The following is a 15,136-nucleotide window of genomic DNA, read 5'->3' on the forward strand; positions in this document are numbered from 1 at the left end:
TAGGTACTATTTTTTTTCACCTTTTGACCCCATTTACCCTCACCACATCCCGCCCCCCCCAGCCTCTGGCAACCACCAGTCTGTTCTCCATATCTATGAGCTTGGTTTTGTTTTGTTTTGTTTTGTTTTAGATTCCACATATAAGTGAGATCAGATGGCATTGGTCTTTTTCTTACCTATTTCACTTAGCATAATGCCCTCAAAGTCCATCCATTATGTTGCAAATGGCAAGATTTCATTCTTTCTTTGGCCAAATAATATTCTAATGTACACGTAGGCCACATATTCTTTATCCATTCATCTGCTGATGAGCAGTTTGGTTGCTTCCATGTCTTGACTATTGTAAATAATGCTGCAGTGAACATGGGGGTGCATAGACCTTTTCGAGTTTTTTTTTTTTTTTTCAGGTAAATACCCAGAAGTGGAATTGCTAGAACATATGGTAGTTCTATTTTTAGTTTTTTGAGGAACCGCCATAACAATTTTCCAGTGGCTGCACCAATTTACATTCCCACCAACAGTGCACAAGGGTTCCCTTTCCTCTCCAACACTTTATTATTTCTTGTCTTTATCTCACTGTGGTTTTGATCTGCGTTCCTCTGATGATTAGTCATGTTGAGCAGCTTTTCATGTCCCTGTTGGTTATCTGTATGTCTTCTTTGGAAAAATGTCCACTCAGATCTTCTGCCCATTTTTTTAATTGGATTGTTTGGTTTTTTGCTGTTGAGTTGTATGAGTTCTTTATATATTTTACATATTAACCCCTTATCAGATTATGACTTGTAAATATTTTCTCCCATTCCATAGGTTGCCTTTTCATTTTGTTGATGGTCGCCTTTGCCATATAGAAGCTTCTTATTTTTTTTATTTTATTTTTTTTTGCGGTACGCGGGCCTGTCACTGTTGCGGCCTCTTCCGTTGCGGAGCACAGACTCCGGACGCGCAGGCTCAGGGGCCATGGCTCACAGGCCCAGCCGCTCCGCGGCATGTGGGATCTTCCCGGACCGGGGCACGAACCCACGTCCCCTGCATCGGCAGGCGGACTCTCAACCACTGCACCACCAGGGAAGCCCCCAGAAACTTTTTAATTTGATGTATTCCTACTTGCTTATTTTTGCTTTTGTTGCCACATAGGTACTATTATCATTCCATCTTATAAAAGAGGAAACTGAAGCATGGAGAGGTTAAATACTTTGCTCATATCACACAGAAACCAAATTACAGTGTGAGATTCACACCCAGACAGTCTGACTCCAGAATTGTCCTCTCGGTCGCCACCCTTGACCACACTCTGTTTCTCTATAACACTGTGTAATACTCTACAGTTTGTGGGTCACTTTCACTTAACCTCATTTAAGGGAGACAGAGGCAGAGAAAGCTACTTCTTAGGAGTTAATCAGCCCCAGGGGAGGTGATGACAACTGTCCTAGGATTGTAGCCATGAAAAAGTCCTAGTCATGAAAGAACTCACTGCATTCTTATGTCTTGCCAAGCAAGTACCAACAATTCAATTAGTTTTTGACTCACCTGAGTCGCCACGTCGCATTTGAGAGAGAAAAACAATTTCTTGGTATCAGTATCAGTTTGCTAAGGCTGCTGTAGCAAAGTATCACTAACTGGGTATCACAGAACAACAGAAATGTATGTCTCACGGGATTGGAGGCTAGAGGTCCAGGATCAAGGTATCAGCAGGTTTGGTTCCTTCTAACAGCTATGATGACAGATCTGTTCCATGCCTCTCTCCCAGCTCTGGGTGGTTCGCTGACAGGCTTTGGTGTTCCTTGGCTTATACACGCATCACCCTAATCTCTGCCTTCGTGTTCACGTGGCATTCTGCCACGTGCATGTCTATGTCCAAATCTCCCCTTTTTATAAGGACACGAGTCATATTAGACTAGGGACCCACCCTACTCCAGTAGGACCTCATCTTAACTCATTACATATTAACAATCCTTTTTCCAAATAAGGTTACATTCTGAGGTACTGGGGGTCAGGACTTCAACATATGAGTGCGGGGGTGGGATTGGGGGAGCACAGTTCAACCCATAAGAGTATCTATTCCCTTCTGCTCTATCATTCTTTCTGCAGACAAATTTGAAAAGCATTCTGATGGGGGAGATAGAGGAAGAGAAACGACTTTTTGTAGTGTTACATGAGAAATAAAATAGGCCATATCTAGGATTGCCCTCAGTCGTGTTATTAGTTGGCTCAAAAGCTTGTAGATATATTCCAAATAGGCACAAATCCTAACTACCATGAATTTTTATTTTAAAAGACAGACCATGTTTGGGTCAATATGTCAGGGCTGGGGGTGCAGGGAGGTGCTACCCCAATACCAAGTACAGAAGATTAAACACTCTTGCTTACAAGGTCTTGCCCTCTCGTGTAAAGTTGTATACATGTGCATATATTTGTATATAAGATACCCAATTGGGCTTCCCTGGTGGCGCCGTGGTTGAGAGTCCGCCTGCCGATGCAGGGGACGCGGGTTCATGCCCCGGTCCGGGAAGATCCCACATGCCGTGGAGCGGCTAGGCCCATGAGCCATGGCCGCTGAGCCTGCGCGTCTGGAGCCTGTGCTCCGCAACGGAAGAGGCCACAACAGTGAGAGGCCCTCAAACCGCAAAAAAAAAAAAAAAAAAAAAAATATATATATATACCCAATTTACTTTATAAAGCATATATAGCAAATAATACTTATACCCTTAAAGATAAAAATTCATAAATAGGAGTTCTATTCCTTTCTTCCCACAACTTAATGGGTTGTCTTGTATCACCTCAATAACGCTTCACCAATCAAATGTTCCTAGTTTCCCACCTCTGTTTATTTTTCTGACATGTACCCTCAGCTTTCATGGACTCCCCACTCCTCCCACCCTCTCCCAAGGTCCAGCCATGCCCCACTTCCCAGAAGAAACTTCCCAGCTCTTCCCCCTCCTCTGAAGAGCAGTGGTCCTCATCACAGAAGCATCTCATGTGCCAGTCCATCCATAAGACTTAGAGCATCTCTCGTTTTCCAGTTAAGATTGGACTCTTCTTATTTCCGTTGTGTGCTTTATCTTCTTCTCTTTAGTGAAAGCAGCTTTGAGGTTCATTGCTGGTTCCATAACCTGTGTTTGTTATCTGTTGAAGAGATTACTCCTGTTTAAATTATAGGGTTTTTTTAAATTAATTAATTTATTTATTTTTGGCTGCGTTGCATCTTTGTTGCTGCTCGCGGGCTTTCTCTAGTTGCGGCGAGTGAGGGCTGCTCTTCATTGCGGTGCACGGGCCTCTCACTGTGGTGGCTTCTCTTGTTGTGGAGCACGGGCTCTAGGCGCCTGGGCTTCAGTAGTTGCAGGCTCAGTAGTTGTGGCTCGTGGGCTCTAGAGCACAGGCTCAATAGTTGTGGCGCATGGGCTTCGTTGCTCCACGGCATGTGGGATCTTCCCAGACCAGGGCTTGAACCCGAGTCCACTGCACTGGCAGGCAGATTCTTAACCACTGTGCCACCAGGGAAGCCCCCTAAATTATGTTTTAAATACAAGATAATGTTTAATAATGGAAGACATTTGGGAAAGTAAAAGAGTGGAGAAAAATGAAAACCATTCACAGCACTCCCACATTCACCATTTGTGTGCTGATGTATTTTTTCTTTCTGGTCTTCTTAATGCACAGGTTTTTATTTTTCTCTACCTTGTTGCGATCCACTACAGTTTTGTTTGGTTCCTATTCTGTACTTAGCACAGACATTCCCCCATTTTATCATACAACCCACCACTATCATCATCATCATCATCATCGTCATCATCATCATCATCATCATCATCTTCGTCATCATCATCATATTTAATAGCTGCATGATCAGGGCCATTGCTTCTGTGGTGTAGTTTGTGTACTACACAAAGTACCCAGCCTATGGGGCAAACGCGCTGAAACCCAGCCTGCACCCTGCTCACCAAGGTATGTACCCTGGTGTGGACCTAAAGCTTCCCAGAGGGAGGGGGGACTTTTCTGTTGCATGATGACCCTGTCTACCTGCTGAGCCACTAGCCGTGGGTTGTCCATGTAGAGATTTGCCTGCTCAGAGGGAATGCCTGTTCTAAATTACACAACGTGCCTTCCAGACTCACAGTGGCCGTGTGCATGGATCTCCACCAAGTGGTTGCTCCATGACTTGCTTATTCTTTCCCTCTTAGGTGGAGGGGCCAATTTTTCCAATGTGATGCTCTTTAGGATCTAAGTTCTCTCTGAGACAGATCTCCATATGGCCCCTCTAGGGTAATGAATTCAAAATGCACCAAAGGACTATCAGACTGGGAAATGTAATGTAGAACGTGGAGACCAATAGCTCCGGAAGCTGAAGTGTAATAAACGAAAGACATTAATGGTGTTCTCTAAAAGAGCCAAACAGCGATGGCTTCCATACTTCTTTTTGTGGTACAGTGTGAGGGCAGGTCATGCAAGGCAGTTAGTTGTTTTCAATAATCTGTTTGACTTTGCTCTTGGAATTACAGAATGAGTGTGAGTGCAAGAAAGGATTTCGAGGCAATGGGATTGACTGTGAACCAGTAACGTCATGCTTGGAACAAACTGGGAAATGTCATCCACTGGTGAGTGACTTGATTTTTTTCATTAATCCTTAAAAAAATGACTTGAGAAAGAAAGAAGGTTGGGTAATTTTTTTATCTGGGCCCAGTAATGAACAAAATCTCTCTTACTCCCAAAGGGAGTCCCTGAGCAGAATGTGAGTAATTATTGCAACCTTCACTCCATTCTAAAGCTTGGAAGAACCAACATACGATTGCCAGATAAGATTCCCGGTTAAATCTGAACTTCTAGTCAATGACAAATAATCCTGCAGCACAACTATGACCCAAATGTTAGACAGGACAGATTTAAACAAAAAATTCTTCATAACTTAGCTAAAATTCGTACTTGGTGTTTTTATTTGCTACATCTGGCAATTCTAAATCACCAGGATAATTTAAAGGGTAACTAGACTCCCATTTTGCATGTCATGACAAAGTTTTACCCAAATTATTAGTGAAAATGCCCATTCAAGGGTAGGTTGAGCCTTGTGTCTAAATTATGGAAGAGCAGGCAGAGATGTTAGAGCTGGTCGTGTTCATGTTTTTAAAAGAACATCACTAAGCACCCAGCGTCAGAACCAGTGAAGACGACACCTTAGCCACAGTGCTTTTGCTGGCAAGTAACAGAGTCCACGCAAATCCGCTTAAGCTAAAAAGGAATTCGTTGGACAGATGCCGCCAGGGTAGCTCCGTAGTCAGGAATTCCAAAACCTCCCGAGGGCTTAGAATCAACATCAAGGCAGCGTCTTCCCTGGGTCCTCTGAGACCATGCAGTTTCTCATTTTGCCACTCCCTGTGCCTTTACTTCCTCTTTGTCTTTGTCTCCCTCTCTCTCTCTCTCCCAATTTTAAGTGCAGTTCTGTGATGACTCCCTGTTCTTAGAGGAACGTCTAGCCCGCTACCAGAGATGCCCACTAACTTAGCAGCACTCTGTGTCCCCATTCTAACTCACAGGAGAAAGGATCTGACCAGCCCAGCTGGGTCCAGGTGTCCACATATGAGACACTCAATGATGGCCAGGGAGTGGGGTGACATATCATGAACAGGACTGCCAGACCCACGCCTAGTAGTGTGGGCAGGTGGGTGATATTCAAAGACAGAAACAATGGGAGGAGATGCCTCTAACGTATCCGTTACCCAGAAATCATGAAAGCACTTCATAAAACTGAAGAAGCTCCAACACTCTTGCTTAATTTCAGCCCAGCCAAGCCCTGACGTTCGACACGTGAGAGGTTATTGGAACTTCCACTTCATTCCAAAGCGTGGAAGAACCAGCATAGGGTTGCCAGATAAAATGCAGAACACCCAGTTAGAATCGAATTTCAGGTACACAGTGAATTCTTTTCCGGCACAAGCGTGCCCCCAAATACTATATGGGACATACTTATACAAAAACCTCTTGGTTTATCTGAAATTCACATTAACTCTGTGTCCTGATTTCTGCTTGCTAAATCTTGGCAGGGATGAAAAGAAAGAATCGTGATTCCGTAAGAAGTGCACCAAACCTGCAGAAAGGGCTGAGGGCCTGTGGGTTACTTCCACCATCTTTCAGCCCCGAATTTGCACTTCTCACTGTAGAAGGAGCCTGAGGATTCACAGGTGTACCTCATATCTAATGCTTCAGTTGGGAAAGCAAATCGTTTCTCTCATTTTCTTTGTATCAGGCAACCTGTCAGTTTACCTCTTCTGGTGTCTGGAGTTGTGTTTGCCAAGAGGGCTACGAAGGAGATGGCCTTCTCTGCTATGGAAACGCTGCAGTGGTAAGTCCTCTGAGATCAACTCCAGTACAGAATAATAAAGACAGAAGTCTTCAAATTTAAAAGAAAAAAAAAGCTCTCTTGGCTAGGATGACTTTAAAGTGCTCTACGAATCATTTGCTCCAGATTTTATCTGAAGCAGACTGCTTCTCATAAATGGCATATGTGCTCTGTGAGTCACAAATTTTCTACAAGTTGAAGGGAGGTAACTTTTATTAGGCACCTTCTGTGTACCAAGCAGTCCTGCCTTCCCTTTCTTGTCATTCTACCTCTTGCTAGTCCCAGACTTCCCAAATGAGCAAATAACTGGTCCCTGCTGAGCTCTTGGGCACTCCTGTCCGGGCTGTGTGCCTCCTATAGGCACCCAGAGCACCTTGTGCTTACCCCTGTCTGGGGGGGGGGGGGTGCATGTGTGCACACACACACGCGCACGCATGCACGCGCACCTTCTGTGTACCAGGCATCTTACTAAATCCTTAACATGCTGCAGCACCCCCTTTAAACCACAGCCTCTGGGCTTATGCTATTATTATGCCCATTTCATAGATGAGGAAACTGAGAGCCTAAGCAAACTTGCCTAAGGTCGCTCAGCTGTCTCCGTGCAGAGCCCAAGCACTTAACCGTTAGTATGTTCTATCAGCGTAGGGCACGTCCCACCTAATTGTCTGTCTCCCCACTGGACTGTCAACTCTTGAGGGCAGGTCTTTGTCCTTGTTTCCTACTTCACTCCTACTGTTCATAAAGATTTGTTGAAATGAGAAAGTAAATTGGTGAATTTTCTCATCACTCACTTTTTGTTTAACTCACTGGAGTTTGGTTCCTACCCCTCCTCTCAATGGAAACCACTGGCGTAACAGTGCCCAGGGCTGCACCTGCCCTAATGTGCTCCCTGGCAGCTGCAGCATCTGACCTTGGCCTCCCTGCCTATCAGGGTCCTTCCTGCTCTTTACTAAACCTGTTTCTCCTACTCATCCCATCAGGCCTGTCTCCTGACATTCAGACCGTGGAGCGTGGTGGACCCAACATTTTCTCTGCACTGTCCATGGGCCACATTTCCTAAAATCTTAAAACCCTAACACCCTGCTTTCACAATGCCCCTCACCTCCCACGGAAAACAAGATCAAGTCCAAATGCTCGGCCTGGTAACTCTGAGGACTTCACATGGACTCAACTCACTTCAACCCGCTTAGCTGAGCTGTCGCCTATCCAGCTGTCACCTTCCTGGCTCCGTTCCCCGCCCCCATGGACCCAGCCTCAGGTCTTTCTGCCAGCAGTTCAGGTCCAGCTCATGCCCTCCTCTCCTTGAAGGGATTACCAGAGCATCTCAGCTCTTGTACTTATCTATTTACTAACTGATTTACTTTTCAACCGGTATTTACTAACTTATTCCGTAACCTCAACCACTTTCAAAAAGGAATTAAGACAGCTCTGAGATGTATTGCCTTTTGGTAAATTTGCACATAATAATTGTTGTTGCCACTTTTGTGGTGTTTAATAATTTTTTAAATGTTTTCACATACATTAATGCATGTAATGTTCATAATCCCAGGAGCAAGGCATCATCATTTTCATTTTTCAGGTGAGGCACTTGAGTTCTCAGAGAGGTTAAGTGACTTGCCCAAGATCCCACAGCTGGTAAATGGCAGACCCAGGAATTGAACCCAGACTTTTTAAACTCAAAAGTCTAGAGCTTTCTTTAAGCTATCACACCTTCAAACATCACTGATCTACCAGCCCTCTGTGTTATTTTTTCACATCCTAACATCCCCAAAACAACTGTAAGTTGCATGAGATCAGGGGCCATCTTTTCTCTTTCATATCTTATATCCTCCCTCACTCCAACCTGGTGCCAGTTGTGATGGTTCAGCATATATGTTCATTAACAAACCCCATGGCGGATAAGTTAAAAATAATAGTGGCTAAAACCTACTGACTGTGTCCTGCATGCCATCCTCTATTCTAAGCACTTTAGAAACGTTAACTCTTCCAGTTTCCACATCAACACTATCAGCTGGAGCTTTTATCATCCCCGTTTCACAGCTGGGAACGTTGAAGCCCAGAGAGATGAAGGAACTTGCCTAAGGAACTAGGAAATGGCCAAACCAGAAAGAAAACCCGAGTGGTTTGGCACTGTGTCCCAAGCCCCTGCTCAATGCTAGCTCTGAAAGGGGCAGTGTACTGAGTTCTGTGGCCCTCCTGTAGGGCTGGGTGGCCGTGTTCTTACAACATAAATTCTGATTGGGACGAATCTGAGGTTGTTGTTTCATTTAACGTTTCTGGAATTACTCCTTTCCCTTGAATATAGAAGATAATTCAAGCCATTAAACATGAAAGAAATGGTTGGCTCTGGCAACATGGGGATTCATCCAGCCTGGGCATCATTCGTGTCGGCATCGACAAGGCTGGCAAGGACGATGCCCAGAGATGCCCTGGGATTATGCCTCTCGTTGATCCTCCTCTGTGTTCTCTCTCCTCTCTCCTCCCTCTCTTGCAACGAAATGAATAAGGAATTGTCCTTTCTCTCTGCCGCAGCTATATTTAACCAGTGGATAAATGTGAGTACCTTGGTTGGAATTAGGATTGGGAATATATAATAATTTTAGATATTTGGACTACATGTAACAGAAAACTGAAAATGCAGCTGGTGAGGGGGAGGGAGGGAAATTGTCTAGAACAGTGGTTCTCAGCTTTGATTGCACTTTAGAACCACATGGAACAGATGATTTTCAATAGCCGTGCCTAGGCTCCCACCCCCAGACTCTCTGATTTGATGGGGTAGAGGTTTGACCTGGGCATCAGCGTATTTTAACACTTTCCCAGGTGATTCTAACATGCAACCAGGGCCAAGAGCTTCTGGTCTAAGATAAGCTGGGGTGGTCGACTTTTCAACCAATCCAAATATATATGTATAACTTCGTTCATCAGAAGAGGTATTTTTGAAAAGTCAGCATAATTCATCACGGTAATTCACCAAATTATATTTGGCATTTATAGTTGCAGTACTGTCTTATTTCATGTGTGTTTAGCCCTCAGCCCAACATGCCCAGAGGAGCTTTTCCCTCTCCTTTGGAAAGTTCTATAACAGAGAGTCTAAGCCCCACCATCCCCAGTTGTCTGAGTCTCTGTCATCTTTGCCTGAGTGGCCCAAGGTGGCAGGTTCAGCCAGCCATCGTGACAAGTGGCTTGTCCCTTTTAAGAAGACAGATGCCAAGATACGCAGTGTCTGGTCAGCAGCCACTCCAGGATGCCTTCCTGTTGCTTCCATGTGGGGTCCCTCTGACCCCCATCACACGGGACAGCCGGGACTGAGGGTCCTAGAACAGGTGCTGATTTTCATTCAGACCCACCCCACACTCATAAGCTTGCCCTGTGGTGGGCTAGACCCACTCGTCCTAGCTCACAAGAGCACAGCTTTCCCAACTCCACTTTCTATGCTGTTATGACGGTAGCTTGGAATCAGCTATGATGGGAGAACTTACACCACAGAAATCAGCAAACACTGCGAAGCAGGGCTTTTGTTTGTTTGTTTTTCCTGGAGAGCCGGTTGTGAAACATAAGCCCACCACTGCTTCTACCCAGAAGTAGCTCTAGGTGAGTAGATAAAGTTTGATTTCAGGCCTCCAGTCTCTCTCTCTCATGCTGAAACTGTTCCTGTAATCTTGCCACCACCTTTATTCCAAAGGCATCCAAGCATTCTCAAGGTTCTCTGTACACACGTGTGCACACACACGCATGACACTCTCAAGAGTGTTCTCTGCCTCTTCATTTAGACTAAAGGGTGAATGACTGATAATGACTCAAGTGTGACCTGATCAGGAAAATTTGCCTTTTGTCAAGGTTCACACGTTTAAATAAAAGGGATGAGTCTCAGAGGGAAGAGGAGGCGTCAGCCAGTAGGTGGGATCGATTTGGGAAAGGGGTCCCTAGGACCTTCCCAGTATCTCTGAAATTATATCACATGGGAAATTGTCATCTCTGCCAAGCATTAAGTCAGCATTTGTCCTCTGACATGAGTCAGGCCAGTTTCTTTTCCTTCTGCGATTCAGAATGCTTCCCTACAACCCATGCTGTCAGCCGCCTCAAACCTCACCATCCTCGTGCCTTCCCAACAAGCTATTGAGGACATGGACCAAGATGAGAAAGCCTTTTGGTTGACCAAGAGCAATATTCCCACCCTCATAAAGTAGGTATTATGTGTGTTTTATTTTTCATGGTATCTTACTGGCATCAGTGTGAATGAAGTTCAGTGAAGGGAGGCCACGTGGTCCTTCAGATCCATGCAACTGACCATGTCCCAGGACCCCCTCACCTCCTTACCCCAGGATGGAAGTCGTCAACATGACTGACAGCCAATTCTGTGCTAACTGCTCTATGTACAACCTAGTTAATCCTCCCAAGGACCCTGTGAAACAGACAGAATTATTCCCATTTTATAGATGCGGAAACCGAGGCACAGGGTGGTTAATTAACTAACCCCAGGTACCATGGCTGAAGTTGCAGGGGGAGATTTTGAACCCGGTAGTCTGGCTCCAGAACCTACTATCTTAACTCCTCACAATGCCACTGCCTCAAGCATTGATACCTCGTTACAGCCCTTATGGACTGTTGTCGTAGGTACCATACGCTACTGGGCACGTACGGAGTGGCCGATCTGCAGGCCCTGTCACCTTCTGACATGCTGGCAACGTCTCTGCAGGGCAGCTTCCTCCACCTGGCGAAGGCGGATGGGGTAAGAGAGCGTCGTGTTGTGTCTGTTTAGTGGAAACTTGTGACCTACGTTCATAGTGTACTTTTAGTTTTTTTCTGTTAGGGAAATTTCCAAACGTGAGCAAAAATAAATGGAGAATAAAACCTCCACGTAGGTATCACCCAGCTTCAACACTTAGCAACCTGTATTCACACACACACACACACACACACTCTTACTCTGTAGCAGGGATAGTATGAAATGAAGCTCTCTGCCCACTGGTTGGCCACAGGCTCTTCCTGACAGACAACAGACTGATCCGGAAAGGCAATCCTTTCATTTCTTCTGGGTGAAGGCCGCGCAGTTTCACAACTTTGATCTTTATGTGTGGTTAAGAGCTGGTTGTTGGAAACCTACTAATTGAGTCATTTGAGATTACTACAATTTTGTATTAAGCTAGGGTCAGTCAACAGATATTTATTGGGACTCCTCTGGTGATCCAGTGGTAAAGAATCCGCCTTCCAATGCTGGGGATGTGGGTTCGATCCCTGGTTGGGGACCTAAGATCCCACATGCCGCGGGGCAACTAAGCCTGCACGCCATAACTAGAGAGCCCACGTGCCTCAAACTACAGGGCCCACAAGCTCTGGAACCCGCACTCCACAACTACAGAGCCCATACGCCCTAAAACCCAAGCACTGCAACTAGAGAGAGAAAACCTGCACACCACAGCTAGAGAAAAGCCCACGTGCCACAACGAAATACCTCGCATGCCTCAACGAAGACCCCGCGTGCCGCAACGAAGACCCGATGCAGCCAAAAAAATAAACAAACAGATACTTACTGAACACCTCCTATGCTCCAGGAACTGATCTGAGTGTTGGAGACAGGACAGTGCACAGGAGAGCAGAGCCCTGTAGAAGCTCACCTTCTGGCTTTTTCTATAGTGTTTCAAGGACTTGGATTCAGTTTTCTGTGCGGAAGTCTGGCTGCCCTGCTGAATGCGGCAGTGTTTTAAAGTTCTTTCTGTGAACTGAACAAGATGAAAACGGAGACTCTACTGGGAAATGAGAACTGCCCCATCAATGGAGCATGGGCCAGGGTCAGAATATTCTAGAATTGCAGCTCTAAAGCATTTCTGCCCATCTACCCATCAGTGATGGCGCTGTGAAAAGGCTCTATGCCTAGTATTACCTAAATATATGTGCTTCCTCAGATCATTCCTTTTAGAAAGCAGAAAAGAGTTACATACGGTCCCATGGACTCTTTACATTTTATTACAATAATTCTAGAACGTTACATGCATATATCAGACAATGGGTGGTTTTCCATTGGTGTTTGAAATCACTGATGCTCTGAGCAAGCATTAGTCGAACACCCACCCTGGGAAGGTTCATCCCAGGTTCCGTAGATTCAGAGGTAAATCAGTCAAGACCTGTGAGCTAGAGCAGCCAACCATCAAAGACACAGTTGTAATGGGTTCTTTCTTACGCCTGATATAAATGTCTCCCTGTAACCAGAAGAGATGTGCAAAGTAGCCAGGAACGTTTGTTTCAGGACCTCTGCTGATGTTCTCAGGGTGAGGCAAGTCCCCTCTGCACCCAGGTTTCCCAGGAGGAATTTCAGACAAAGAGCAGTGGTGGGAGAAGAGGAGAGGAAACCAGAGAGAGCGGAGCCCAGATGTGTCATTTGGGTTTACTTAGCTCCTTTCCCCGTGTAATTAATATTCTTGAAAAGTCAGTAACTATCTGTATTCGTTTGCTAGGCCTACTATAACAAAGAAACACAGACTGGGTGGCTTAAACAACAGAAATTTTTGTCTCAGAGTTCTGGAGGCTCGAAGTCCAAGGTCAAGGTGTGGGCAGGGTTGGTTCTTTCTGAGGACTGACGTCAGGCTCTCTCCTTGGCTCGTAGATGACCGTCCTCACGTTCACATGGTCTTCTCCCTCCATAGCTGTCTGTGCCCAAATATCCTCTTCTTATAAGGACACCGGTCATATTGGATTAGGGCCCACCCTAATGACCTCATTTTAACTTGATTACCTCTGTAAAGACCCTGTCTCCAAATAGGGTCACATTCTGAGACACTGGTGGTTAGCACTTCAGCATACGAATTTTGGAGACACAATTCAACCCACAACACTATCTGCGGTGTTTTTCCAACTGCAGGGTCACTTTAGTGAGCCTCAGCCAGCATTTTTTTTTTTTTTTGGCAGCATTGGTTCTTCTTTGCAGCGCACGGGCTTTCTCTAGTTGCAGCGAGTGGGGACTTCTCTTGTTGCGGAGTACAGGCTATAGGCGGCATGAGCTTCAGTAGTTGGGGTGCATGGACTTCAGCAGTTGTGGCACGCAGGCTCAGGAGTTGTGGCTCGTGGGCTCTAGAGCGCAGGCTCAGTAGTTGTGGCGCACCGGCTTAGTTGCTCTGCGGCATGTGGGATCTTCCCGGACCAGGGATGGAACCCGTGTCCCCTGCATTGGCAGGAGGGTTCTTAACCACTGTGCCACCAGGGAAGTCCCCAGCACTTTTTGAATGAAATAGAATGAAATAGAGTAGAATCGATGATCAGGTGCCTCCCACATAGTAGAGGAAAGTATTATTTCATTTCAATTGTGTGTGTGTGTGTGTGTAATGTCAAAAGGCTCACAGTTTAAAAATATTTCTGACTGTGTGTCATGGTCCAAAAGTGAGGAGGTCACTACTACTCAAAAAGTGGGAAACCCACAAATAATTCAGTCCCTGGGTGTACTCTGTAGGGACTCACCTTCTCACTGTGGTGCGTTCACAGAATATTACAATCGAAGGAGCGAGCGTCATTGATGGTGACAACGCAGCCACAAACGGAGTGATACACGTCATCAACAAGGTACCAAATCGCTTCCTCCCGCACACGTGGAATCTCTTCTCCTTTTGTTATTTATCCTCCTGTGCAGGATCTTTTTTGGGAAAAAATACTTAGCCTTAATATAAAAACAACCTGTATTGGGCTTCATTATTTTTATTTTAAAACCATTTCGAGGCTCTACTCATTCAGTAAGACTCAGTTACTATATACTCAGCCTATATCCTGCAGTGGGTCCCGTATAATGTGTGGCCACATATATCATATTTCTTAGTTATCAGAACATCTTACAAGGTACACGGGAACCTTAGTACTGGGAAGTCCATATGCCCAGATTGGATGTAATCAAGAACTGGAGGAGACGCAACTGGCTGTGTGTCACTGGTCCTCTCCCCTCTGCATTATTGTGCCCTGGAAAAAAAAAATGGAAAAGGGTAGGAAGGGTATTGTAGAATTTTTATTTTCTTCTAAGATGCAATTCAACAGTATTCAAAGGTATGAAATAGAGAAAAAAAAGTTTAATGGGAAACGAGCTTTTAAACTATCCTATAATTTTCAGTTACTATATTAATATCTTCATTTAAAATTAAAGTTCGAATTTAGGGTATACTGGGAAATTTTGAAAAGCGGAAGATTAGAAAAGGCAATTAACTAATTGCATTTTAACTAAAATTATTCTCACTTGGCACTTACATACTTTTCTATTTCAAGTTACAGAACACATTAACTGTTTCTGTTCAGAAAAGAGAGGCTTCTTATAAGACTTCTGAGTGCAACACTTTGCAAAGACCTTGCAATTCTCTTGTATTACCAAGAGGCATTAAAAAATACACCATATTTTGAGCAAGTGATAGGTCATTTGCAGGGAACTATACTGGGCTTATGGCTTCATTTATCAGAAAGCAGTATTACTAAGAGTATTTTTCTTCTCCAATACTGGCTTTTCAAAGTACTAAAAAAAAAATTTTTTTTAAGTGTAAAATTACTACTTCTTCTCATTTACATTTTTGATTAACAAAACCTCATTAGTAAAATGGCATCTCAACCCATGTCCTGCACTGAGCGTTATTATCACGGGGGCCAGGTCGAGTCCCACCTCCTCTGTGAAGCCATCCCTGATCCCTGCAGCCCATATCACCGAGGCTGACATAGTGTCAAGAGGGTAAGTTCTAGAATCATACAGCATCTCGTTCAGGCACTTAACTAACTGTGTAACCCTGGGCAAGTTACATAACCTCTCTGAGCCCCATTTTTCTTCCCTATGAGTATTAAACAACACCT

The 15,136-nt window shown here is 44.8% G+C and overlaps 1 protein-coding gene across 2 annotated transcripts in view; it reads left to right on the forward strand.

Annotated features, from left to right (window-relative positions):
* STAB2 (stabilin 2) overlaps positions 1-15,136 on the forward strand; it is a 162,721-nt gene that overhangs the window by 81,933 nt on the left and 65,652 nt on the right. For both annotated transcript variants that reach the window (XM_060025489.1, XM_060025488.1), the window contains 6 exons: positions 4,497-4,592; positions 6,236-6,331; positions 8,836-8,883; positions 10,375-10,511; positions 10,943-11,057; positions 13,802-13,879. In XM_060025489.1, coding sequence (XP_059881472.1) covers positions 4,497-4,592; positions 6,236-6,331; positions 8,836-8,883; positions 10,375-10,511; positions 10,943-11,057; positions 13,802-13,879 — 570 coding nt within the window. The remainder of the gene's footprint in view (positions 1-4,496; positions 4,593-6,235; positions 6,332-8,835; positions 8,884-10,374; positions 10,512-10,942; positions 11,058-13,801; positions 13,880-15,136) is intronic.

Source organism: Delphinus delphis, chromosome 11 (genome assembly GCF_949987515.2).
Source record: "Delphinus delphis chromosome 11, mDelDel1.2, whole genome shotgun sequence".
Lineage (NCBI taxonomy): Eukaryota > Metazoa > Chordata > Mammalia > Artiodactyla > Delphinidae > Delphinus > Delphinus delphis.